This window comes from Syngnathoides biaculeatus, chromosome 18 (assembly GCF_019802595.1).
Source record: "Syngnathoides biaculeatus isolate LvHL_M chromosome 18, ASM1980259v1, whole genome shotgun sequence".
Taxonomy (NCBI): domain Eukaryota; kingdom Metazoa; phylum Chordata; class Actinopteri; order Syngnathiformes; family Syngnathidae; genus Syngnathoides; species Syngnathoides biaculeatus.
The window spans coordinates 13,278,439-13,305,494 of NC_084657.1; the positions used below are offsets into that span (position 1 = coordinate 13,278,439).

A 27,056-nucleotide genomic window follows, 5' to 3' on the forward strand; every position below is an offset into this window, starting at 1 on the left:
TGTAATCCCGGCTAAGTAGCATTGTAAACAACAATAAACAGAGTCCCCTGCATGTTTTATATAGAGCATCGAAACGCAATCCCTCATGCGAGTCCTTGGAGAAGCAGCAGTTCACGTGACAAAAAAATTTAAGTAAAAGCTACCGCTGTTGTATTCTTCCATTTTTGCCTGGCGATTTTTTATTTTTTTTCCCCCATCGGATGACGATAAGTCAAAGTCGGTGGGGAGGGTGGGGAGGTTGGTGGCGAGTGCCGACGGACGGAAGACGAACGACGGTCGTCGAGATTAATGCCACCAGATGCCAGGCGAGATGCCATATTAATTACCCGAAGATAATGTCATCAAAGCCATATGGCGGCTCCACCGGCCATTGAGTTGACGGGGAATCTTCTTTATTGAACCGTCACGCCGCCGCCAGACTGAGCGTGGCGCTTGCCCGCTGTTGCGGAGATTCTGGTGGCGGGCACACCACGATCGCCATAGGCGCTACGAGAACGTTCATAAACGTCGGCGCAGATCGGAATACAGGAAAATTTGACAATTTAGTAGAGTGTGGCGAAAAAGCGAAGTGTAGAGAGTCTCTGTCACTGAAATAAAGGAGTGCAGTCGATGAATTGAACAATTATTGCCGTGTTTGTTACTTGCCCGTTTCCTGTCCTTTGCATTATTATAATACTGCTAAAGTAGCCAGTGCAATCCGGTTCTTCCTTGAGAATCGCATGATTTAAAAAAACTAAAATCAAAAAGTAACGGTGATAGTACGCAGACAATCGCCAGGTGGGTGGGTGTGAGTCGCAGACTTTCATTTCTTCCCAATTGCACCCTTCAGTTACGTCACTCAGTCTCAGCGTGCGGCGGGCCCAATTATTTTCTCTCCATTTTCCCCCCACTTGTTCAGCAGACACCTTAATGAGAAAATAGACGCGGTAGGTAAAACCCGCGTTCTCACAAACTAAAAAAAAAAAAAAAAAAAAGGTTTTCCGATGTTGAATATACGATCCCGCCTTCAAGCGACTCCTCCCCCCGCTGTACTGCAGTGGGTATAAATTCGGAAATGTCGCCCGCGTATATGTGCTTCCCCCGCCCGCCGCCGCGCAGACTGTAAAGATCATAAAGGACGCACGCTGGGAATTAACGTCAGCGTGAGGAACGGCGGCTGAGGCCTTTTAACATGATTCACTGCGACACGGCCGCCCCCGTCTCCCCCCGCGCCGACTCGCGGATCATTTACAAAGACGGACCGCGACGGCCGTCCCATCCGTCCGGTCAAAGCAGCCGTCACCTGCCGTCACCGCTGCGACGCCCGAGCGCTCCCCAACCCTCCTGCTCCGTCCCCCACCTTCCAATCCCCACAAATCCGATTTAATCAGACAACTTGTGCAGCGTGGCTGGAAGTAAGAAAAAGGATAATTAGTAAACAGAGGAGCTCCTCGCCGGGCTTCATTGGCATTCGGGCCAGGTTACTGTGTCGCATTTAAAATGCGCTCTGATGAAGTCTACAGAATCAAACCATTTGTTACTCCTATTGAGGAGGCTTCAGGCTACCGGCAATTAAATTGGAATTAGCGGCGAGGAATGAGATCGGGCAGATTCATAGCGAGCGGCTGAAGAGAGAGGCCCTCTCTGTCTGGGCTTAGCTCAGATGTAAATTCGCCGCTGCGCAGTTTGTTTGTTTCCTGCGACAAAAAATGATTTTGACTAACCGAATACCCGCCCCGCCACTGTCTAATGACACACAAGGGCGGGGCAAAATAACAAAATAAAATCCCCAAAACATGCAACATTAATTGAACACTTTAAATTGCCCCTTGGTGTGATTGTGTGTCTGTTTGTCTCGATGTGCCCCGCGATTGGCCGGCGACCGGTTCGGGGTGTACCCCCGCCTCCTGCCCGTTGACAGCTAGGATAGGCTCCAGCACTCCCCCGCGACAGAGTGAGGATAAGCAGCAAAGAAAATGGTTGGATGGACAAAATAAAATCCATAAAAATACTGTAATTTAGTTTCGACGGAGTCGGGATGATCCTGTGCCGTTTTATTTTATAATTGACAGTTAAAATATTATGGGTGAGGGATGCATATTAAAGGATACATATGATGGAAAACTTTTTTTTTTTTTTTCCAATGGCTTCTACAAAAATGGTTGAGCCTCTGACGTGCGTCCCCACCCATCCAACGTCAAAACAAGGAAGATAAAATTGTGCCTTAAGATACTGTACAAGGCACTTTACGCTTAATCTATCTAAAGGGGAACGAATAAGTTGTATGTGCCCCCTACTAGTCGAAATATTAGAATGAATATTGGGTTCGTGGAATAAGTCCGTGATGCTGGCTGAAAAATAGGTTAAAAGGATGGAGGGGGGTGGGGGGGTAAGCATAGTAATAAAATGATGAATCCATGATTTGGAATCCATGGATTCATCTATTCACTGATGTTTTTTTTTAATTATTAAAAACAAAGAAAAAAAGTCCGGCCACTCTGTCTGTCAACATGTTGCTGCACCATTTGTGTTCAGACATTGCTATCTGTTAGCCCGTCTGTGGCGTTTTATATTTTTCCCGCATTAAGATATGCTACATGATTGTTTTTATGACATGACACAATTCTTTGTTTGATGTTTAGTTGGACAGTCACCAAAAAACTTGCCATGAATTTTCTCGTCATCCAGTTTCCATGTATTGCTCATATTGTAAGAGGCCGTAATAAGAGCCGCAAGCCCACATCCCCTTTACACCATCTGAAATGTTGTCATGCCCCTAAATGATTTCCAGGGTTTTCCATTCATTGCTTGGTATAAATGTAAGGCTTTTAGCGAGCCAGGCGGCCGGGGAGCGACTAATCCAGCGGGACCCGTCGAACCTGAATAACCACCACCCATCTAACATGCCACCTTTCCTGCAAAGGAATCCTAAATCTGTCCTCGTCCTTCCTAGCATTGATTCTCCTCACTGGCCATCTGGACAGTCAGTGTAAAAAAGGCGGTGAAAAAAAGGGGGGCTATATGATGAGTGTGGGGTGTGGCTTGGAGGGGGGCACAACCCACATTAGTCACAGTCTCTTTGGTCATTCCACCTGTACGCACACACACACAGAAAATGACCCTTGAACCCCCCCCCCCCCATCCCTGAAGCCGCTGACATGGTCTTTCCTGGTGGACAAAAGGCTTTTAGCACTTTGCTCGGCTGTCCGACACCGACTCCTCGGACAGGATGGATGGATGGGGGGGGGGGGGGGTTTGAGGTCTTTGGAAAAAAAAAGGATGAGGGTTGTTAAGAACAGAAGAAGGATTTCTGCGCTGATACATGTACTTTAAAAGTAATATTAATAAAAGGGTATTAGCTACAAAAGGCAACTTTGTGCTTCTCAGGTTGGCTTACGTGAGAAAATGGCAGGACAAGGGCAAAGTCACAATCACTTGCTGTTCATTGCGGGGGCCACGGTTGCACTCAAGACACGGAGGTGGGGGGCAGTGGCTTCAAAACACACTGGAACTGACAAATAATGCGACGGAAACTAGCAACATGGAGAATAATTGCGAGGTCGTTCTTGACCGAGGAGTCGGGTAAACACTCCCCAAGGCCCAGCACACGCAAATACAATTGAGCTGTTTTGTCCCAATTTTGACGCTTCCTGAACCAAGCACGTCACGCGGCGGACTATCTTAGGCCTTCTTAAATGAGCATTTTGTCTAAGATGTGTTGACAGTCTATTTGCCCCAATAATTACATCTAAAAATGGGCTGGCGCAACAATCTTAAATATTGAACAATATTTATGACTTCATTGCTTGCAAATCAGAAACTTTACTGCAACTAATTTGCAAAAAGGGGTTTTGACGAATGTAACATCATTTCACAAGATTTTTTTTTTCTTAGGCAAATACTGTCATGATGAGAAAAGTTTGAGATTTTTTTTTTTCTGAAATAAAGTTTTCATTTTTAGGTCTTAATTTTAATTTAAAATATTTTAAGTCACATTTTAAATGCATTCTTACATTTATGGGATTAACTAAAGCAAATAATTGGTTAATTTTAGGAGGGAAAAAAAAATCATTTTTTCTGTGACTTATTACCGTAATTCCCGGCCTACAGAGCGCACCTGGTTATAAGCCTCACCGAGTACATTTGTCAAGGAAATACGGTGATGCGGCTAATTTGTGCATTTTTTTCTAACGGTCGCAAGAGGGCACTCGGCCGGAGAAGGTAAGAATGAGACCGGTGGAATATATGTGTCGAGGAAGTGACATTTACCGGCCCTGTTAGCGCTGCGCTAGCGTTGCGCTTGCATATTGCTGCTGTGTAACTGGCGTGTCTCAGTCATATTTACCAGAAAGTTTTATTTTAACCAGCCCTGTTAGCATTAGTGGTGGCGTGGCTCTTGCATTACCGCTAGCGTTAGCCCGGCGCTACCGCTGTGCTAGCGTTAAACTCTTTCTGTGTACAGTCTTTCTTTGTAAATATCTCGTGTTTGAATGTGGGTTTCAATGTGAGCACTCACGGCTTTTACACAGTTGCGGCGTATGTATGTACCAAATGCCGCATCAACCGCAGGGGCTAGCGTGTGAAAAAAGTCGTGGTTGTAGGCCGGAAATTACAATAATCTAGAACAGTCTTTATTTTATGAGGAACACGTTACTCTTTAGCAGAATGACGTCTTTTTTTTAATTAAAAAAAAAAAAAAAAATCGCCTTTTGAAGTCTTAAGAGTCTTCTATGAGTTGGTCTGTCAGTACTTATTTGGCCTATGTAGCCAAATAAGTTAGCCCAAATATTGAGAACGAAGTACAATGCAGTGCACGAACTACTACCAAATGTCAGCCTTATTCCTCTCGCACATATTTTTCACGACAGCTAACGAAGACAGCAATGAACATTGAAAGTCTTTTTTATTCCTGCGCAACATCTGGTTGATGACTCATAAAAAACACGAGCACGGGCTAAAAAGTGATATTTGGGTTGCGAAAGAGGCATTCAGGTGCATGCAGCGAATCCAAGAGCCCAAATCCGATGATGTGTGGTGTTTACGTGCGTCTGCGGTGAACGACATTAGCCTTATAGGGCGTTTCATTAGCCGTTGCTCAATGGAGGCAATAAAGTGCAGCTCAGCCATCTGTGACCTTGGAGCCAAAATGGTGGACGGGACCGGCGAGGCAGCTCTGGTGGGCGAGGAAATCGGCGGTGGGGGTGGAGGTTTGGGGGGCACAAAAAGCTTTTTATTTATTGATATCGACCTCACGCGCGTGTCCATCAAACTGCACTGAGGGGAGGGGGGGGGAAAGCCGAGGAATGAGGGAAAGGTTTACAGTCCTGCGCCTCCATTTGGCTTAATTCCATTTAGAGGAAATTGAGTCGGAGATGCTGGAGTTTGTTCTCTCTCTCTCCGTTACTGCCATGTTGTCTCAGGTCCTATTTCAGTCGCTCGACAACAGTATCACCAGACGGACATAATGTTACTACGTTACAACGCCACTTAAAACAAGATTATTTCTCATTTCCTTTGTTTCCTATAAAAACAATCATTTCGGAGGCGGGCCGGCCTGCCGAATCTGACCAATTTCCACTTTAAGAGAGTCGAAACATCAATGCCACATCGACTTCATTCCTATTATCGCTCGGCGTGTGGCATTTCCTGAGGTCCACTTTTGTTCTGGGAGAGATTCAAAAAAAAAAAAAAAAAAAAGGAAGAAAGGAGATTTCCCTGGAAGCTCTGGAAGCTTAACATTCTCACAAGTAGCTGCAGGAATCGAGACAAAAAAAAAGATCCAAAAATAGGCTTCAGAAAGCACTTAAAATGAGAAAATGGTCCTTCCGAAGCTGACCGCTTCCAATGGTCTAGTCACTCAACAGAGGGCAAATATTTTGTTTACTGTACTTAAGTAGAATGTTGTACTGTATATTGCTTCATTTATGCTTCTGGCAAATTTTACTCTTACTCTGCTACATTTCTGAAACAAAATGTAGTGTTGTTGTGGTGTCATAACCCTGAAAGCAAGATATGTGAATACAAACGGCGGCGCAACACATGGCGACATAATTCTCGCAGATCTCTATTATTTCTCTTCTGTGATACATGACTAATATTGCTGCGCCTCGTTGAAGACTCGTGTTATTTGAGTTTACTCACTAGTTCCCGTCTCTTGAACATTCCATTTTTGTCGAGCCCTCTCTCCGTGGCATCCGATGGTAAATGAGATGGGGAAAATCGCAATAAATAATGAATGAATGCTTGCCGGGGTGGCTTAATGAACCAAAACACCAGCATATCGACTGAAATGTATATAAACACCAAATCGGAATTGATGGACTTGGCCCGGCAGCGTAAGTCCAGCCTAAATGATGATTTCAAAATAAAAATGAGTTTGACGTGTAATCCTCGCGGCCTAAAAATTGTCTGAAAATGCAGATAAGGCTCCATTATTGCTCCTGTAGGACTTTTTCCAGCCATGTGGATTAGCGCCAGATAATCATATAACGGCCATGATAGTGCCCATCCGCGCTCAACGAGCCCATAAAGTCAACTCTGAGTAAAGAGCAGCGCCGCTGCACACGCATGCACACACGCACACTTTGGCGATGGGGTGGGGAGTGCGGGGGTTGTGCGTGGTTGGGTGGGGGGGGTGCATGTGCTACGCAGCTGCACGACAGTGCTGCCTCCGACCGGCCGGGGGCGCCGCGGAGGTGCGAGTCCTCACATGACCTCGTGAGCAGGAGTTGACAGGCAGTTCACCGGGGAGGGGGGTGGAAAAAATGGCGTGGGGGAGAGGAGTGGGGGAAAAGCCTCTTACATACGACACCAGACACAACGTTGGCCGCCTCGCACGCGCTTAATGGCTGAGAATGGAGATTAGAAAGAAGTTTAGAGGGTCAGGTGTTTGGGGCGGGTGGGTTTTGCGGGTGTCACCGAGGTTATTTTCTCTCTCTTTCTCGCTCTTTTTTTTTATACACACATTCCAGCATGGGAACGAATGCGAGGTTACAGCACACACGGCAGCGTTCTTTTTTTTCTTTTTGAAACTACACGTCGTCATGACAAGTTACACGATACACACGACCCTTGTGAGGATAAGTGGCCCGAGGAACAAATTCAGCTCGTGAAATGACAAATGAGCCTCAATGAGCAGCAGATGTGCAACGCACGGCCAACGTTTTTCCCCCAATGCCATCCAATCTGGGCGGCGCACGGAGTTCAAAAGTATGAGGATCATTTCGCCCGCAAAAATGCGGTAAGAACTGGGCTGAAACAAATCACAAAGGAACAGGAAGGTTCTGACATTGAGATGTTTACAAAAACAAAATTCTGCAAAATTATTATTGGCTTCCCTCTCGGCATTACAGATACAATACGGTACTTTGAAAGAAACAAAATGTGAAAACTAGAAGCAAGTCGCTTGCACTTGCAGCTTTATCTCCTGGCTGTATTTCTCTGTTGGACAGAGCTTGGCAAATTATAGCATACCGTGGGAGTGAGGTCCCTCGCTAGGCTAGCTGCGCGACCCAGACGAGAAGCAATAAATCCTCTTTTCCTCGGACACTGCGGCCGTTCCTCACGTACACCGGGGCCAGAAAACAAACCCGCTGATGTGTGGTGAAAAAAAAATTAAAATAAAAATCCTCCTGACATGAACCTTAGCAAGCAGGCATAGCATTTTTACAACTAGCATTAGCCGTAGCGCCATATAATGTCTTTTATAGCGCACGAATGGTGTAAAAAAAATTCTATAAATATTTTTTTACTTTTCTAGACAGCTAAACACCAAAAGTTGTTCGCTCAAAAGTTGCTTCGTCATTTTTTTTTCCCCAAGCAATAAGAAAGATTTATGGCTACTGGTGGGTCCCATTCAAAGAGGTCCTTGTGTTTTTACTAGCGTGTAGGCCTTATCTGAAAATGCGAACATTTGGCAAAAAGATTACGAGCGCAAGAATGGTTGACTTTTTTATGGGTGTAGAAGTCCTTTAGAAAAAAAAAGTTAGCTTTTTACGATGGTGCAACGCAAACAGACAGACAGTTGTTTGACTGATGGCCAGAGACGTAAATTATATGGAACAAGACACCATCAAGTCTACCATAAAAAAAACAAAACAAAAAACCCATGATACTAGGTTTTTAACACAGATTCATTTTGAGTTTTCTAAATAAAAAAATCTCAGGGAAAAAAAAACTCAAAAGCCTGCATTGACAAATTATGTCAGCAATTGCTGTAATTTTATAATTATGGAATTTTGTTTTTAAAATTTTATCCTTGATTAAAACTAGTAACATTCGGAATCGAACCACTGTACTGCATGAATTCCTTATTAAAACTTTTTTTTCCCCATTTGTGTTACAGATAAAGACAACAAATTTGCTGGTTTGGCAACGGAATTCCACCCCCCCCCCAGTTTTCAGCAGTCCCGCTTATTAACATTGCATACGTTCCCAAAAACATGGTCTTTATTTTCATAAAAGAAATATAACTTGTATTTTTGCTTCCGATCCTGCGAAAACAACTTATATTTGGAGGTATATGCTTTTCATATGAAAACTCGTGTACAGTATATATTGGAATATTGCTTTCTGATGTTCTGTTAACATATGTATTGTATTGTGTGTCGACGTGCAAAATAATAAAGTACACGCAAGTCGTTAATTTACAAGAGAGATTTAAAAGCTAGAAATAGAATTACCAATAAGAATGCAACGGCAGTATCAGTTTGGGAGCGTTTTTCTTATGAAGTACATGAAGTAGCCTAATCAATGAAGTATAAACGCCCAAAGCGGCATCCAAAATGAAACGCAGCCATTTTAAAAACAGACTTTCTCTTCTTCTTTGGCGTGTTTAGGATTCGTGGCCTTTCACCTGACCTCGGGAACTTTGAGGGTTAGGAGGGGAGAGGCGGGGCGGGCGGCTGCAGTGCTCGCGGTGATGGGGGTTAAAGTGTAATCCCGGCCCTGTGACCACAAAGGCTTTGGGCCCCTCAGGGCCAAGGACCAGGCACATTTTCTGAATTGCGACGTTATCCCCGCGCCAAGGCAGAGAGAGAGAGAGAGAGAGAGAGAGAGAGAGCACATATCAAAGAGTCTGATGGTGGACTCGTTGGCGCTCGGCTCGTCGACATCCTCAATGAAACATTTGCTCAACAACCGCAAACTACAGGCAAACCCTCACAATAGTTTTTTTTTCTTGGTCTTGGGGCCGCATAGTTTGGAACAACAAACGTTTTTTTTAGGTAAAAGAAAAAAAAATGTGGTGACATGAGTTTTTCACTGGACAACCATAGTATACCACATTATTAACTTTCTGTGACCAGCCAGGAATTTCAGCATATTTTATTTTATTTTTTTAAGCAATAATCATATATTTAGGTGTCCTGTTTATGAGTAACTCCATGTGACTTTACCTGTTTTGTGAGGACTTGATCACTTTCCACTGAAAAGCATGCATGTTCAAATTATGTGATTACATTTTTTTTTGTTAAACCCTTTAACCATAATCCCTTTTCAAAACAAAATAAAAAAATGCAAACAATTTCAGATGCACTTTTTTTTTCCCCCTAGTGGACAGCATATCCAAAGCTCTCTTTTCATCATTTGATATTACATTATCCAAAGACAAAGATGTCCAACTTTTTTACTGTACTTAATCTTAAACAAAAATAATTAATAATAATTAACTTTTGGGAGGTTTTATTAATTTATTTTTTTAAAACTACAACCATCATTTAATTATTTCAATGGAGAAAAAGGCAACATTTGGAGACATAGTTGTCCCACTTTTTTACTGTACTTAATCTTAAACAAAATAATGAATAATAACAAAAAATTTCTGGGAGGTTTTATTTATTTATTTAAACATGAGAACCATAATTTAATTATTTCAATGGGGAAAAAAAGGCAATATTCGGAGCCTTACACTGTCTTTATGTTCTTAAACATTCTGATAAAAAATGTCAAGTAAAGTTGTTTCTAAGACTCAATTTTTAGCATTTACCGTCAAGTTACGGAGCAATGAAATTTATACAAACGCTTTTTGCGACACACGTTTTTGATACGCTTCTGCAAAATGAGGACATCGTGTATTTTATCTGCATGAATAAAAATTGGTATTGAGCGAGAACGGCACATTTTTGGACTAAAACCTGTTGATGTCCGCCCATCTATTAACAGCATTAATTGCCACAAGTGAGGTATTTCACTGATATTGTGTCGCGGCTAATTGCTTACTTAAGTCATTCATTAAAAAGAGTTTCCACGGCAGTGTGCATGCTGCATTAGCATGACTTCTATTCCATGGGGAGGGCTGACGGGAGAAAACCTTAACAAACGCTTTTTAAGGGCTCGACCGCCTGCCCGAACGCCTCTTTGCATGGCGACCTAAAGAATTTGCGCTTTAAAGAGCGGCTCGAGAAGACAGAGAAGTGAAGCGGACCAGAGAATGGCTTTAATTGACGCCTCCTCCATTTTCCCAGGCGCTAGGTGAAAGGGAGGGAGGGGTCCGCTGGGTATCGGGGAGCAGTGGAGGGGGGGGGTTGATGTGACACTGGTCTCCTGGTGTTTCCACTGTACAATAGGAAGCAGATTTGCAGAAGAGCTGACCCCTGACCTCTAAAGCCCCAGAAAGGGTCCGGGGTGCACCCCTCCACTCACCCCAAATCAATCAGCTCCCAGAGCCTGGACTGTAGCTCACCCAATCCCAAACATTCCACACATGGAAATCTGTTTTTGGACAACAGTCTGGGGAGGGGGCGTTGTGGGGAAGTGTTGCTTTGGATAGAAAATACAGTATTCAACCAAAACTTCTTTTCATATCAAATTGTAGGGCTTTAAAAACTGGCAATATCTCAATTTAATTTATTTTCCAATGTTATAAAATGCTTCAATCCAACTATATATACAAGTAATAATAAAAATATATTTTGGATTTTACATTTTTTTAATACATGTACAACAATTTAGTTTTTGTAAAAAAAATAATTATGTAATGTAATTTAGCGGAATATATTTAATATAAATTAAAACATTTTTAATCAAATACATACTTTTTTAAATATAAAAGATCAAAAATAATTAATGTTTTTATAACAAATTAAAACTATTTATAAAAGCAGTAATAATCCTTTCTGGGGCCCAGGGGGAAAAAAAAGGCATTCTAATCTACTTAAAGCTTCATTTTATCTTTTAATTCCTTCAATTTAATGCCATCCAGAAGAGTTAATGACGTTAACTCAAGACGCATTAAGCGACTGATGCTTTTGTTTCCTATTAAAGTTCCTCAAGGTCAGGCTTCGCATTTGGGAGGTGGAGAACATCTGGCTGGTGACCTCGCGCGCTCTCGCATGAGCATATGCGAGCGCATACATAATTAAATGCTAAATTAATTTCAAAGAGACAATTTTCACATTAGAGCGCCGCGATTACGAATGAAGGTCAGCGAGCTACAATAATGGCGGCTAATACGATGTCGTACCGGCCCGAGCGCACACACGCCCACGCACAACCCGACGCACAGCGACGGCCGTTGTTTGGTCCTTGAACAATGTTTAACTCCGAATCATGTGCGACTGCAAACACTTGGCCTCTGGAGTCAGATAAGACACGGCGGGCCAAATAGACCGGCATTAATAATTAATGAACGCCCGTGCAACTTCTTATCATCGAGTAAAAAGATAAATATTTAGCGGCCCACGCCGCTTGTAAATGTCCCTTGTAATTGCTTTGATGAGCTCACAATTAGCGGCAAGAATGTGTGCGAGCCAGTTGAAAAAGATTGGCAGAAAGAGTAGAAACACCGAAACGGGGTTATGGCCACAAATCACAGCAATCCCTACACCATCTGATACAGGGGGGGAAAAAAGTCATTTCATTTTATGCAATTAACTGGACTGCTAACACTATTGTAAACAATATTTATGACAAGTGTCAGAATTTTTTAAAAACATCAAAATGTATTGTGGCAGTGCATTATTTAGTCGCGTATGGCAGAGGTATTGTATTTTGGCCTAAACTGTTGATGAGCCTCATGTTAACGTGGTTGGTTTTCTTTGAATAAATATAACTATCCATCCATTTTCTTAAACGCTTATCCTCACGAGGGTCATGGGAGTGCCAGAGCCTATCCCAGCTGTCAACGGGCAGGAGGCGGGGTACACCCTGAACTGGTTGCCATAGAGACAGACAATAGTCGCACTCACAATCCCATCTAGGGGCAATTTAGAGTGTCCAATTAATGTTGCATGTTTTTTGGGAGGTGGGAGGAAATCGGAGTGGAGGGGAGAACATGCAAAGTCCACACAGGCGGGTCCGGGATCGAACCCGGGACCTCAGAACTGTAGCTTTCCATCTGATCCACCGTGAAGCCTAAATATAACTACTGATTTGTAATTTCTGTAACATGGGAACGTAATAGTGTACATGCAAGAAGCAAGGTGCTAATGTTTTATCCATTTTAAGTACTTTTCTGCAATCTTGTGGCATCAACGCACAATTATAAATGAGTCATTCACGACTTTTTGCTGTTCGCAATCTCCGTCCCTGTTCCTCGCGAACAGCTAGGGTTTGGAGTTTTTCCAAAACAAAAAATTATTTTGTTAACAATTGAGGAGTTTAGCAATCCATGGATAATGTGTCCGCGAATATGTGACAGAAAAAAAAAGGATGCGACTGAAATGCCCATTCTCGATTGAGTTTAGGTCTGTTCGAGCTGGCCTGCCTATTACTGAAAGTTGAATCAAGCCACTATTACTACAAAAACTACTACCAACCCTAAATAATCATAATATAATTTGAAATACACTTCAATAAAATACAGAAAAATAAAATCAAACATGTGCATAAATGTACCAATATGGATGTACGAATAAAAAAAATATGAAAATACACAATACACACAACAAAAAAAAAAATCAACGACTAAGACAAAAACACACCTAAAAAAGATTCAACTAAAAGAATAAAAATAGAAAAAGACTAAAAATACAATGTAAAAATATTAAAGTGGGCAAAGCTAAATTTGAAAAAAATGATGCAAACAAAACTATATTAAAACAAAAATACAGCATACCAAAAACCATAAAAAATACAATAAAAACAAAAAATAATTACAAAAACATAAAAAGAAATACACTGACATAAAATAAAAATACAAAATATATACAATAATTTAGATACTCCACTGACTTGCAACAAGGATGAGGGCCTACTTCATTAGTCTTGCTTTTGGTGGACCAGACAGGACCTCCCTTGAATCCTGTAAGCGGTATTAATGGTACTAAAGGTACTTATTGTAAATATGAGAAAATAATATCTACACTTAAACTCAGAAAAAATACAAAACTACATCAATAACTTCCCAGAATTTGTGTATCATTATTATTTTTATTATTATTATGGAGAAAACATTCCTCATTAGTGATGACCAACCACCAACCAATATAAATCCAGTGTTTTATTAAACAAGTCGGGATTTCATATTGAGTAATAACATTTGTAACTACATTGAGAGATTATTTTAGCGCATATACTTCATGTGGCTTCTTTTTGAGAGGTCTGGCGTGACATATTTTTTTTTTCCGTGGACAAAGCACTATGTTTTGGCTCGAGAAAAAGTGGGGAAACACGACGTAACGTAGACATTTGGCAAAAGGACAACACTAGAGCCCAGTGATGAAAGCATTCCAGGTTGCATCCCAAAGACACCCAAAAGTGTAGCTTGGAGCAGCAGGAATGTCATGTGATCAGGTGACCTGCAGATTCCCTTCTCACGGCACACCTGAGCAAACACGCCTGGCGACCTTTTGCCACTGCTAGTAAACAACTGAAAAGGGTCGGACGAAATATCACACACCTTCTTTTCAGAATCATACTAGAATGGTAACTGGACTTAAGAGTTTCATTTGTTCCACGATCACGCACGTAACACAAACCGCTTTGAAATCAAGTGTCTCCATTGAAATAAATGGAAATGGCAATAATCCGTTCCAGCCCGTGTAACACAAATACTTTTGAAAGGTTGTTAAATATTCTCCCCGATGTCAGCAGAGATAAGCTCATGAAGATAAGCGGCTCAAAAAGTGGATGGATTGATGGATGGACGTTTTTTTAAATATGAAAAGTATCAGTTGATAATATTGCATTACATAATAACAGTGATAAAAAGCTTCTTTCGGCTTGTCCCGTTAGGGGCCGCCACAGCGTGACATCTCAGATGAACGCTCATATTTGTTTGGCACAGTTTTACGCCGGATGCCCTTCCTGACGCAACCCCTCTTGGGGAATATAATAACAGTGATGGAATAATTGCAAAGAATGTTAAGAAATAAAACATGAGGAAACATGAAGTAGACTACTAAACCACAGTGGGTTTTCTTCGCAGAGGATAAAGAATACATGCCTGTGTATTGCTGTATGATCTGCTTCCATGTTTACATTCACAGTTTACATTCAAATATCAATTGTGTAAAGGTTTATGAATATTGCAACATCAATGCTAGTTAACATGATGATTATGCTAGCTAACGTACGGAAGAAAAAGTCACTGGTTTGATTAAATAAAGTGTAATTGTCTGGGAGGGGAAATAATACAGCTTGTGATAAAAAGCAAAAATAAATCAAACCAACGATGTCTTAGGGATTGATAAACTTTTAAGTTGGAGCACTCATAAGTCAAGGCTTGATTGTAATAATAAATATTAGCTTTCGCTATCCTTGCCTCTCTTTCATGTGCTTATGCCATCTATCGAAACAATCGCGTCTCACGGGGAAACATGCCATTAAGTGATAAGAGACCCCCGTCGCTGCGGGTCTTATGGCTCCCCACTTGAGTTTCCTTTTCAGCGTATTGTTCTGGCAGGACACATCGAAAGGCAACCATAATGACGACGCTCCAGGCCTCCAGGAAAAAACTCCTTCGTGGCGACAAAAACCCAATTTTTAAGTTCAGCGCCTATTCCCGTTAAAATGCATTCAAATTAGTCCCGTTCCACTGACATGCTATTCATGCAGAAATCAAAATGAAACAACAACCTTGCATTTCTATGACATGTGCCACAAAAAAAAAAAAAAAAAAAAACATAACTACACCTTCAAAATCTTTTGAATGAGACATTGGCTTTTATTAAGCGAGAATATCATCTTCGTTGTTGCCGCGACAACCCTGGAATGCCTTTTTTTCCGCGGAACAGCCAGAACACTAAGACTAAAATAAATAAAAAATTATGAAAGGGGTGGTATGTTTTTTTTTTTTAATGTAACATTCCAATATAAATACCACATTTAAAGACATAATAAACAGACTTTTGATATGCAGTAAATGACTTGTAAGGACCAGCAAGGACTACTCACTAGCCTTGATGGTAACGGTGCTAATCTGAAACATGCGCATGTACAAATAAAGAAAATCGCATCTGTGCCTTTACTCGGGCAACATCTTGATCGGCCATTTAGTGGTTTGGAGCATCAATGGACGACCTCGGACTGCTCTCGTGGTGCGCTAGTACTAGCATTGGTGCTAAAGTAAGAATTGAGTGTTGTATTGCTGTATAACTCAAAAACTGAATGAGTTTTCTCAGTGTAACTGCGACGCATAAAATTATTTCCTCTTTCGTGCTCCAAAGACGTATCAGCGCAAATTGACGCGATCTAGAAAGTGCCGAAATAAGGCCCGCAAGCCATTTTCATTACTGGGATCTTGCAGGCTCAAGGAGGACTTCGTAACAGGAAATCCCGAGAAGAGGGATAGCGACCTATCACGAGGTTTGATGGATGTCTTTTCATGGCCTTAATTGATATGCCGCTGCGGAGTAAAAAAAAAAAAAATAAATAAAAAAAAGGAATTTTTTTTTGCGTCTCCAAAACTGGACTCGTCTTATGAATGTGACCGGTCGAAGGGAGCGTCGCTAAGGACAATTGGCCATCTTCATTATCGCGGCTACTCCGTGCCATGGTCTGGAAGTAAATTAGTGAAAGCTGGTGTCGATAGGCAAGAGGACACGATGCTTCTTTTGTTGGGTGGGGGGGGGAGGTATGGGAGGGGTGGGGGGGGGGGGAGAAAGGTTGGAAGTACTGCTGCTAATCTCCTTGCTTCACAATTAAGGAATAACAAGGCCTAGAAGACTGGCTCCATTGTGAGCCCCCTAATCGAAAGGGTATTTGCGCTCTAAATTAAAAAATAAAAAGGCGCGTTGATATTTTAACACTGTCCTAAGATGTCGGCAAACAAGCTACGACGTAATTTCAAGGGGGAGATTTAGGCGGAGGAACAGCGGGGACAAAAGAAAGCGCCTCTGATTGTTGAGCCCATGTCGCTCGCTTCCAGGGGCCAGGGCTTCCGCGCCTCGGCGGGATTAAAATGGAACAGGGGATGTGTGGATGTCCACTTTTTCTTTTCTCTATCTGTGCTGCTTTTTTTTTTTAAATCATAGATATCCCGTGATACTGTGGAAAATATGGACCCTGTTGCCCCACATCAACCTGCGGTAAACTTCCTGGGGATGCCATGACATCATTATCGCTGTTTTGTTTCTATGATTGGTTAAGTCAAAGAATATAAACAATAAATGTGGAAAAAAAAAATTAAATATTATTCAAGTACTGAAAAAATAAATTAAAAAACATTAAAAAGGACAAATACAATATATCAAAAATGAACAATTTAAAACAAAAAAATAAGTAAAAAATAATGAAAATTAAGATAATAATGCCAAAGAGAAATATAAAATGTAATGCAAATAAAGTAAAGAATATAAAAAATATAGAACACCAAAAATAAATGAAAAATAATAAAATGCAAATTAAAAAGTAAATGAACAAAAGTGTGAAAACCAAAAAAAAATCAAATGAAAACAAAACAAAGTAAAAAAAAATACTACAGAAATCAAAATATAATATACATTTTAACTAAAACCGGAAATATATGTGAAAATAAAAGTTCCAAAAAGACAAACTAAAAAATAAAAAGTGAAATAAAAAGGTATGAAAAATTATTTATGCAAAAAAAAGTAAAACGAAACTTACAGTGGAACATCAGAGTTTGAATGACTCGGGGGGGGGGGGGGGGTCACACAAATTGGACATCAAACCCCTCCTAGGGTTGCCTGTTGGCAGCTGGAATAGGCTCCAGCACACCACGCGACCCTCATGAGGATAAGCGGCTAAGAAAATGGATGGATAAATTAATGCATTTTTTTTGTTTAAATACAGAGTGTACACGTTTTTACATAAATAAGAATTAAAATGAGGATTTATTATCTGGAGGTCGGGGCTGGGCTAAACTCATTGACATTTCTTATGGAAACTACAAAATAATATATCCATCCATCCAGTTTCTGTACCGCTTATCCTCAAAAGGGTCATGGGAGGACTGGAGCCTATCCCAACTATTTCCAGGCAAGAGGTGGGGGACACCCTGAACTGGTCGCAAGCCCATTGGAAGCCACATACTATATAAACACTCACACTATCACTTTTGCGCAATTTAAATTAATATGCCATGCATGTTTTTGGGATGTGGAAGGAAACTGGCGTACTAAAGAAAAAAAAATAATACAAAAACAAAAGACATTGAAGAAATAAACCAGAATATCTATTGAATAAAATTCATGTGAAAAAAAAAAAAAAACTGCAAAGCTTTTCATTGTATTCAGACGACTTATATTAGACAAAACATGCAAATAGAGTGGGTTTGGGAGGGGTTGGTGTTGGAGAAAGGGCGGCGTCCAGGGGAGTTAAGATGCTCCGACAAGGTGGGGGCACGCTCCTGCGGGCGGCGTGAAGGGTTGCTAAGGATATTGGCCGGCCAGATTTGCAGCGTGTCCTGCTGACTTCCATTTTATGGACCGTGAATCGCGGCTCCCGCTGGGAGTCCATAATCCGCCCCCCCCCCTCTTTGCCGTACCCCCTGCCCACCCGCCGCCGCGGCCCCATCATTTTATTGCCTTTTCTGGATGTGTGGCCGCCGTCTGCGGATTCACCCGTCCCGTTCCAATTTGTTAGTGGATCCCACCCACTTATTCGGGTCTCATAAGAATACCGCTTCCCGACTACCGACGAGCTGTTGTCCCACCGTGTTTCACACTGTGCTGCCTCAATGGGGCTGTGCCCACCAGTTCACGGGGGTTCGCGCGGGGGGCGGCGGGGCCCAGTCGGGTTACTTCTCAATGAAAGACCTCGGTGCCAACTCTCATTCAGACATAATTTCACGTTTAAGCGCGTCTCCTCCGACCGGCTCTTGCTTCTACGAGGCATCAATCAGCCCCATTCCTCCGCCTTGGAAAAACTCATTTCGATCTTATCGGGGGAAAATTTGTTTGCCGTGCAAAGAGGAGGCGGCCATTCGCAAGAGAAGTGACTGTAGTCAAGGTAGCACCACTTGATTTAATTTAGCCGCGATAGAGTCTCCGACCACTTGTACACTGATTATTTTGGAAGGCAAGGTGGGGAAGACGGTTGCAAAGAAAAACTGAAAGAAGGAAGCAAAGAAAGGGAACATTTCAAATGAGCATATGAAAAGCAGACCATTTTATTTTTTTTGGATTGATTATTTTGTGTTTTATTTTTAAAGTAGTAGTGGAATAATTTCATATCATAGTTCTACATTGTGCTAGCGTACTTGCCATTGCATTGCATGAGTTCAGTTTATTTGTAAGATCGACTGCGTATCTAAAATCGGTTGTAGTTCAGTTCCATGTCCATTATGCAGTAGAAAAATAAATCTTTTGTTGAATGGACCTTGTAGCGTAAATCTGGACTGAAACCTCGGGCGTTAACGTAAATGTTTTACCCTCACTACGATTGCTTATTCTAATGAGCTTCACATTTACATTCCTGTGACAAAGTCTAAATGCTGTGCGTGTGTTTTCTTTGCGTATAGCAGCTCTAATGCGCCCTGACAACTTAATAACATCACAATTAAGTCGATACTAAACAGATGCCAGGCTCGTGTGATTTGAGGCACTTTTGACACCCACGTGTTCAGCGCCGCCGTCGGCCTCGTTTGCTTCCGCGGACACAAACCGACGCTTATCGGATCGTCGTCCTGGACTTTTCCGTTGCCGCTTTTCAGCACGTTCTTCATCCCTCGCTCGCCTCACCGCCACCCTCGCTGCAGCTAAACTATTCCTGGCTTGAAAAAAGAAAGTGTTTACTCTGGAATCACGCTGCGCTCCCGCTGATGCTTGCCCGCGAGACGCTTTGCATATTTTCCGCCCATCTTATGAGGCTTGAAAAGGACAGGGAGGGAGGGGGAAAAAAAATTGAGAGGTAATGAAACGGGCTACGAAAATGAGCCTCCTTGCTCTTTATTGTTATCGCTGGGTTTACTCTGGGTGGGGATGATTCATGTAAAAACTGTGTCAAGCAACAGAGTCCTGCCCAGGCCACCGGCTTGGAGTCACACGGGGTGGCGGGTGGCGGCTGTCGCCTGTGCCGCCACGTCGAGTGACTGCTCGCTTTGTATGTACTTTTCCATGCAAATGACAAGCCCTGTGTGAAAGCTAAAATCACAAAAGAAGTGAACTTGTTCCTTTCCCTCCATGACCTACTTCTGATCTTTCTATGCTGTTTTTACAGTTGCATTAGACGGTAACCTTCAGCAGACATTTCCAAGCATCGGCCTCTCCCTGCGTTACTACTGTGTATTGCACAAGTGTTGTTAGGCTGGAGTCGACAGCGGCGATCGATAAAACCCTTTACTGCACGCAGACGGGGAAGAAAAAAAAAAAGAGCCCATTCAACATAATACAATAGGATAATGATAAAAATTCGTGAGGAAAGAAAAAAGATCATCTAGAAATGTAGGTTCTGAGGGATCACGCCTGCAATCAGGAACCTGCCATTATATTACTTATATATATATTTAGCGCCTCCCATCCATCTAATATATTTGGTTCAAATACCGAAGATGGATGAACCAAAATGTCGGATTGGTTGTGTCTTTTTGGCCAATGTATCTTGAGACTTTTTGTAGGTCTACTCATAATACGTATGCCAAATTTTAAATTGGCCATTCAAACAGGCTTCATGGTCTGAAATGGACCTTTACGACCTGTAAATCACTCATACAGTAATAGCCAATAAGATAGCCGCATTGTCTTAAACACTGGCTTGACTGGCCCCTCTTGTCGTCATGTCCCACAAGCAATGCTGGCTGTCAGTAGCGTGCGCTCGGAAAAGTTAACGTTACGAAGAAAATGGCCCTCAGAAGCGCTTGGGGAACGTGCAATTCTGATGAAAGATATCCTGCTCGGTTACAAAGGGGCCCGGTTGATTCATTTTCCAAAGCCTAAAACACAGTCGACGAAATGTCTACGATGGATTAAGGCTCGCGGAAGACCCAATACGATGGCCGCTTTAAACCAAAACAGCGGACTTGCTGTGTCTTTTTGGGTATGTGTTCTTGACATTTTTTTTTTTGTGGGTCTAGTACCAACCAAATTTCATGTTAAATAGTGAAACACAAAACTTCATTTGCAGAAACTGTGGATTATTCTGTACTTGTAAAACCGTCCTGAAACTGCACGCCGATAGCACGTGAGTAACCTGACATTTACTTTGGCCATGTCAGCTTTGTGAAGTCATGACATTTTATTTTTTGACTGATTTTACTTTGCAGTTAACACAGAGTTACTTTATTTTGCAGTTAACATCAGACTATGTTCCTGTCGAGCGCAGAGTGGAAGCAGCTCACCGCCAAAACATCCTCCCCATGGTTTGCTGGTTGACAGTCCCCCACAAAAAAGCTGCTAAAATTAGCCCCGGCTGCATATGTTGCATAACAGCCGTAGCACACATAAACAAGGCAGAGAGTAAATAGGCTTGGAGTTGGAAATATGACAGAAGCAGGCTTTTATTTTGGTTTTGAGGATGAAAGCTTCCCCAACCGCCTGGGAGAATGTTTGCTTACAAAAGTCCCACTTTGGAGGGGGAGATTCAACTCGCATCAGATATTCTTGGAGTTGTTTTAATATTTTCCATTACTTGTAAAGAAGGGGGAATATTCATGTTGATTCCTGACGACTGAAATAAACGCCACGTGATGTTTTCGCCGGGAATGACGACAACTTCAGGAATGCATCCGCAAGCTCCAAACCGTCCCGTGGTTTTGTTCTTTTCTCGCCCCGTCGAGGTTGAGTCAGGCTGGAGCTGATCGCTCCGTGCCACAATAGCGGCCATTCAACGTGGCCACCCGGCGAGGCCAAATACTGTGTCATCAAGAGGGTTGTTGGGCCACATCTGGCTACTGTACGCACATGACATGACAGCCTTTACCTTTCATAGACGAACACTGTGACCTGTCTGTATGAGGATATTGTTGGTTAAAAGAGAGTCATCCCTTGGCAAAAAAAGGGGGCTTGCATACGCAAAGGGTTCATGTGAAGGGGATTCGCACTGGAGTTCATTTTATCCACGAAACCATGATGAGTACAGTCGTACCTTGACTTAGAAATGTATTTTGAATTACTACTACTGTTAGGGGTCGCCACAGCATGTCATCTTTTTCCATCTCAACCTTTCCTTTGGTCTTCCTCTCGCTTTTTTGCCTGGAAACTCCATCCTCAGCACCCTTCTACCAATATACGCACTCTCTGGCCTCTGGACATGTCCAAACCATCGAAGTCTGCTCTCTCGAACCATGTCTCCAAAACATCCAGCTTTGGCTGTCCCTCGAATGAGCTCATTTCTAATCCTATCCAACCTGGTCACTTCCAAGCGAGAACCTCAACATCTTCATTTCTGCCACCTCCACTTCTGCTTCCTGTTATTTCTTCAGTGCCACCGTCTCTAATCTGTACATCATGGCCGGCATCACTACTGTTTTATCGACTTTGCCCTTCATCCTAGCGGAGACTCTTCTCTCACATAGAACACCAGACACCTTCCGCCAACTGTTCCATCCCGCTTGGACCAGTTTCTTCACTTCCTTAACACACTCTCCATTGCTCTAGATCGTTGACCCCAGGTATTTGAAGTCATTCACCCTCGCTATCACTTCTCCCTGGAACTTAACTCTTGCCCCTCCACCCCTCTCATTCATGCACATATATTTTGTTTTACTTTGGCTAATCTTCATTCCTCTCCTTTCCAGTGGGGGCCTCCATCTTTCTAATTGTTCCTCCACCTGCTCCTTGGTTTCACTGCAGATCATAATATCATCTGCGAACATCATGGTCCAAGGGGATTCCAGTCTAAGCTCATCTGTCAGCCTGTCCATTACTACCGCAAAACAGGAAGGGGCTTAGAGCGGATCCCTGATGCAGTTCCAACTCTCACTCAAATTCTTCTGACACACCTCCGGCACATCTCACCGCTATTCTACTGCCCTCATACATGCCCAGTACTATTTTAACAGATTTCTCTGCCACACCAGACTTGCACATGCAGTACCACAGTTCCTCTCTTGGTACTCACAAGCCGAAAGAAGAAGAAGACCTTCAAAAATGTTTCTGCGTACTAAGTTTCGGCCAGACCCAACCAACTTCTGCAAATCTGCACCAACACAGCCTATACAGAATGTATTATTTATTTTATTGCAATAATACTTCATATTTATCAAAACCTGAATTTACCGGTAGCTAAAAATGTAAGCGTGGAGCGTTTGTGTCGGCAAAATGCACGACTGTAGTCAATACATTGGGCGTCGATCACTGCATGGCAACATTGTTTAGGCAAAGGGCGACTGCTCGGGTGTGAAAGTGGCTCATCCGACTTCAACACGCGAATGATATCGCACACACACGCAGCCTTCCCATGTTGACATTCTTTGGCTTGACATGTAGAAAATTGCAAGCACGGGGGCGATAGCCCCCCCCCCCCCAAAAAAAAAAAACCTTCCATTGCTTCCAGACCGGACTGTCTATATTTAGAGCTCTCCTTTCCGCTGTTACGGCTGCCGACTCATTAGCCTTGTTTAACCTCGCCTATATGTCTGCCGCGCTGATTGGCTGAGGGAGTTCCTTCTCAAGAAACTTTGCAGAAACTGCCTTCGCCTCGCAGATGTTTTGGATGGGAACGCTGCAAAAATGGGGACAAAGTGGCCAAAAAATAGGCAGGCTGCCACTGGCGATGATGAGGATGAGTGACCGTTTTAGGAATCTCCTTGCATGCATATTCCCATCCCCAATCTTGAACCATCTAATTCAGTTAAACCCGAAATAAACGGTTGTTTAATTGCGTGCACGGATGTTTTGCATGGCACCACTGCATTGCCCCAAATTATAGAACAACATGATCCAAAGGAAAAACATGTAAAGTGGAGCGTCCTAAGTTCGGAATTGATTTCATATTTACACTTGGAAGACCGTTATGAATGTTGAAAAGAGAGATCGTTGAGTTTCGTATCCAGCATGAAATGCTTTTTCATGATGGGATATGAAAACCCCACGAATTCTAACGTTCAGGATTTGACCATTGTTTTCAGGAATAAACTGCCTTGGGAGTTGCAAAAAAAAAAACATGGAAAACAACTGTGCCAAAAATTGTACCTGTCAGATATCGACCAAATGTTTACGGAAAAGTACGTCTCAATAGTTTACATTTTAATACCACTAAAACTGTACAATTTGGATTTCCAACCCAATTTACCAATACTACCATTGCACAAAATTTAAAAAATGTGCAATTCCCAATACGAACCAAATTTGGGCAAAAAAAATCTTTAACACAATGCACAAAATGTAAGCAAACAAAATGCTTGACTTTCCAGGCGCAAAAATGCAAAATCTGAATTGGGAAAAAACATCTTTAACAAAATATGTAAAATGTCTGTAAAAAAAAAAAGCCTGAATTTCCAGGCACAAAAATGCAAAATCTGAAAAATTCTCGAGCTGGAATTCTAAACATTGTTGGGATGATAAAATAAAAAAACGCAGATATATGAACTTGTCAAACCTGAAAATGTACAAATTGTATAAAGATCTGTCACTCACTCACACACACGGATCCAAAATTAAGATCTGAGCACACCATTAGGTCTACTTAACACCAATGGACATCAGAGACAATCCTTTCCGTCGAAATTAAACACCTCATTCCGTCTCACATCTGCTGATGGAGGAGGATTTACTTCCGACTATTTTCCAGCTTGGCACGCGCGTGTTTGCGTCTCAGTAGCGGGAGGGAAAGGGGGGATCGTGATGAACAACGTCAGGTTCTGCCAAGTTTTCCGGACTATGTTGATTACTCTTGCGCCCGTTGTGATTTAGGGCTAATCCAAGGCGATGCCATCACGCCGTCAATCATCATGTCCTCCACGCCAGACGAGAATGGCCAATGCAGGCTCGTTGTCAAAAATGAAATATCTAAATGTACTGCGACACTCGAGGCAAGTGGTTCTGTTTGTTCCTACCGGTGTGGATCTGCCGGTGGGCCTCCAGCGATTCTTCTGTCTGGAATTGAGCGCCGCACTGGTCACATACGATGGCCTTCTCGCCAGCTGGAGGGCACCAAAAACAAAAGGAAAGGCCATGTTTACTACATGCCAGGCAACTCGGAGACACAAAACAACATCGGGAAACACGAGTGCAGCACACTGTTAAAATGGAAATGCTTCATATTTAAAGATACAATTCTTGGTCAATGTTGACATTTCCAAGGCAACAAATTATGGTATGATATTTTAATGGACCTTTCCGACTTGTCAATCACTTGTACAATAATAGCCAATCAGATAGCTGCATTGTTTTAACCCCTGGCTTGACACGCCCCTCTCGCCACATTGTCCCACAAGCAATGCTGGTTGTCAGTAGCGCGCGCTTGGAAAAGTTAATGCTACAAAGAAAATGGTCGATGCGCTTGGGGAACGTGCAATTCTGATGAAAGATATCCGGCTAGGTCAGAAGGGGCCCGATTGCTTCATTTTCCAAAGCCTAAAACACGGTTGACGAAGTGTCTACGAAGGATGGATTCTAGCGGAAGACCGCATGCACAACTAAATGTGAACAATATCAAGAAACACAAGGCTGTGTGGTCGAAGGTAAGTGAGGGAGAAGTATCTTCTCTGAGTTTGATTGAATTATGATCCGTGCTTTATACATTGCAGGAGAACAACTTACACTTTGTTAGTGTATCACTGACCTGCTGAATGAAGTGCGTAATGTTTTATGCCGAAGAGTCGGGTTAGTGACACGTAAATGCGCCATGTCATGCAAGAGAAATGTCTATTTGCCCATTTGTATCACAGACTTTTCAGACAGAGCACTGGGTTCAATCCCGAGAGAAGTCAAATGAATACATCCACTCATTTATAAAGACTGCAATGATATTACTCGTCATCTTTCCAACTAATAAGTACTCTGTGCTTTACCTGCGCAGTACGATTCCACTATTTTATCCTGTTGGATTTCAATATGAGGTTCGTGAGGCATCAAACTTTTTTGCATCGATCGCCAATATTTCGCGGTCACTCTGACATTGCGTCCTGTTCCATCTAAAATCTTAAATCTGTGTACATATCCTTGTAATATTAATAGTTGAGACCTCTCTGTAGAACTCTCTTGGACAAGTCTGACACATTTGTCAAAAAACATACCCCGATATTATCTGGACTACGCGATAGAGAATCGACTTCAAACATGTTATGTTCAATCGCCATTTTGAAAGGTTGTGGGACGCGGCTAAGGGGGCGGCGCTTCAGGTCGCCATCGGAAAGGTCCATTATTTGTTTACAAGTTGGTGAGTCTCTGGAGTGCCTGCCTACCCATCCAGTATGTAAATCAACAACGAAGTAACACTTTGTGAGAATGTGCTTGAGAGTGAGCCCTTCTGAATTTACATAACACTGTGCACACAGTTTCTCCACTCATGACTTGGCATCTAGTCTGGGCTAAGATAAACCACTTCAATGCTCTAAGCTTGACACAATGAAAACACCACGATGATCTTTGGGGATAAACTACCATCTATATTTTCAACACCCGTATGAAGGTTAATCCGACCAGAAAAATGTATCTGGGTCAAGTACTTTGAAGCAGGTATTCAAACCACTACTGTACGCCCATTTATCTGCTGTCAATGTAAACTGCCACTTTTCCTGTTCTTGCATTCCTCATATAGACAGTTGATCGTGCTGCCTCCAGGCTGCAATGTGTCACATTCACTTATTGAGATTGTGCACAACCTTGTACAGCAATAAACGTACACATACAGTGTGCATATCACATCAGAGAGCGGGCTAATTATGGTTTTATGGGCTTTGGCACGACGTACTCTACATGCCATACGCATCACTCATCAAACACATGCACCAAGTGAACATCTGGTGGTCGTGTTTGTGTGTGCATGCCTGTGTGTGTGTGGATTTGTGTGTCCAGCCCGAGCACACTCCGATCTCTCTCGGTTTGTTCTTGGCAAGGCCTCCTGGGTTACGACACCTCCAGAGAGAGCGCGAGAGCACAATGAAAACAGGAAGCCGATTCTTAGATGACAAAAAAAAAAAGAGATGAAAAAGAGTGAGGGGAGAGCGATATTCTGTGTGGTTTTGCAACCGCGGTGACACGAGGGAACGGCTTGTACTGTAACGAGCACCGACTGAAAAAAGCAGAAATGACACACAGCGTACATGACACGGTGTGCCTGCCAAAAGACTGCTTATGCAACAAGTTATGCAAAGGAAAAAAAAAAAGAAAAGAAAAGGAAAAAAAAAAAAGACAGTGAGCGCGCTGTACGAGTGAGCGTGGCCAGATCGCGCAACGCGACCTCATGAAAAGTGGCAGATCTAGGACTCATTTCTGTTTCTCACAGACGCACGCGAAAAGACTTCGACGCTAACTGCATATTCAAGAAGCATCATTACCGTGCGTATGGTGGCTGCGACAACAAGCATATGGTGGATTAGCAGCCACTTAACCTTTGCTGATCAAGACGGCAAAGTGGAAAAGACGCAACCAAGATGGTGCTGCGCACCTTCGCTTGCACACATCTGCAACCAGCTGGCAATGTAACATGGCACCTGAGTGAACAACTCATTTACCTTGGGAAACGGCAACAATGATACAACCGAAACGTCATGTTAATCACTCGCTTTTGTCTTGTTTTGCAGCTCCTTTTACTAGCAAAATGAATACATACTGTAAGTACTACTGTAAGCCAACCCG

General features: G+C 42.5%; 1 protein-coding gene across 2 annotated transcripts in view; it reads right to left on the reverse strand.

Moving 5' to 3' along the window:
* The window catches only part of zbtb16a (zinc finger and BTB domain containing 16a), a 126,843-nt gene that overhangs the window by 23,318 nt on the left and 76,469 nt on the right, over positions 1 to 27,056 (reverse strand). For both annotated transcript variants that reach the window (XM_061803920.1, XM_061803919.1), the window contains exon 4: positions 24,311 to 24,397. In XM_061803920.1, coding sequence (XP_061659904.1) covers positions 24,311 to 24,397 — 87 coding nt within the window. The remainder of the gene's footprint in view (positions 1 to 24,310; positions 24,398 to 27,056) is intronic.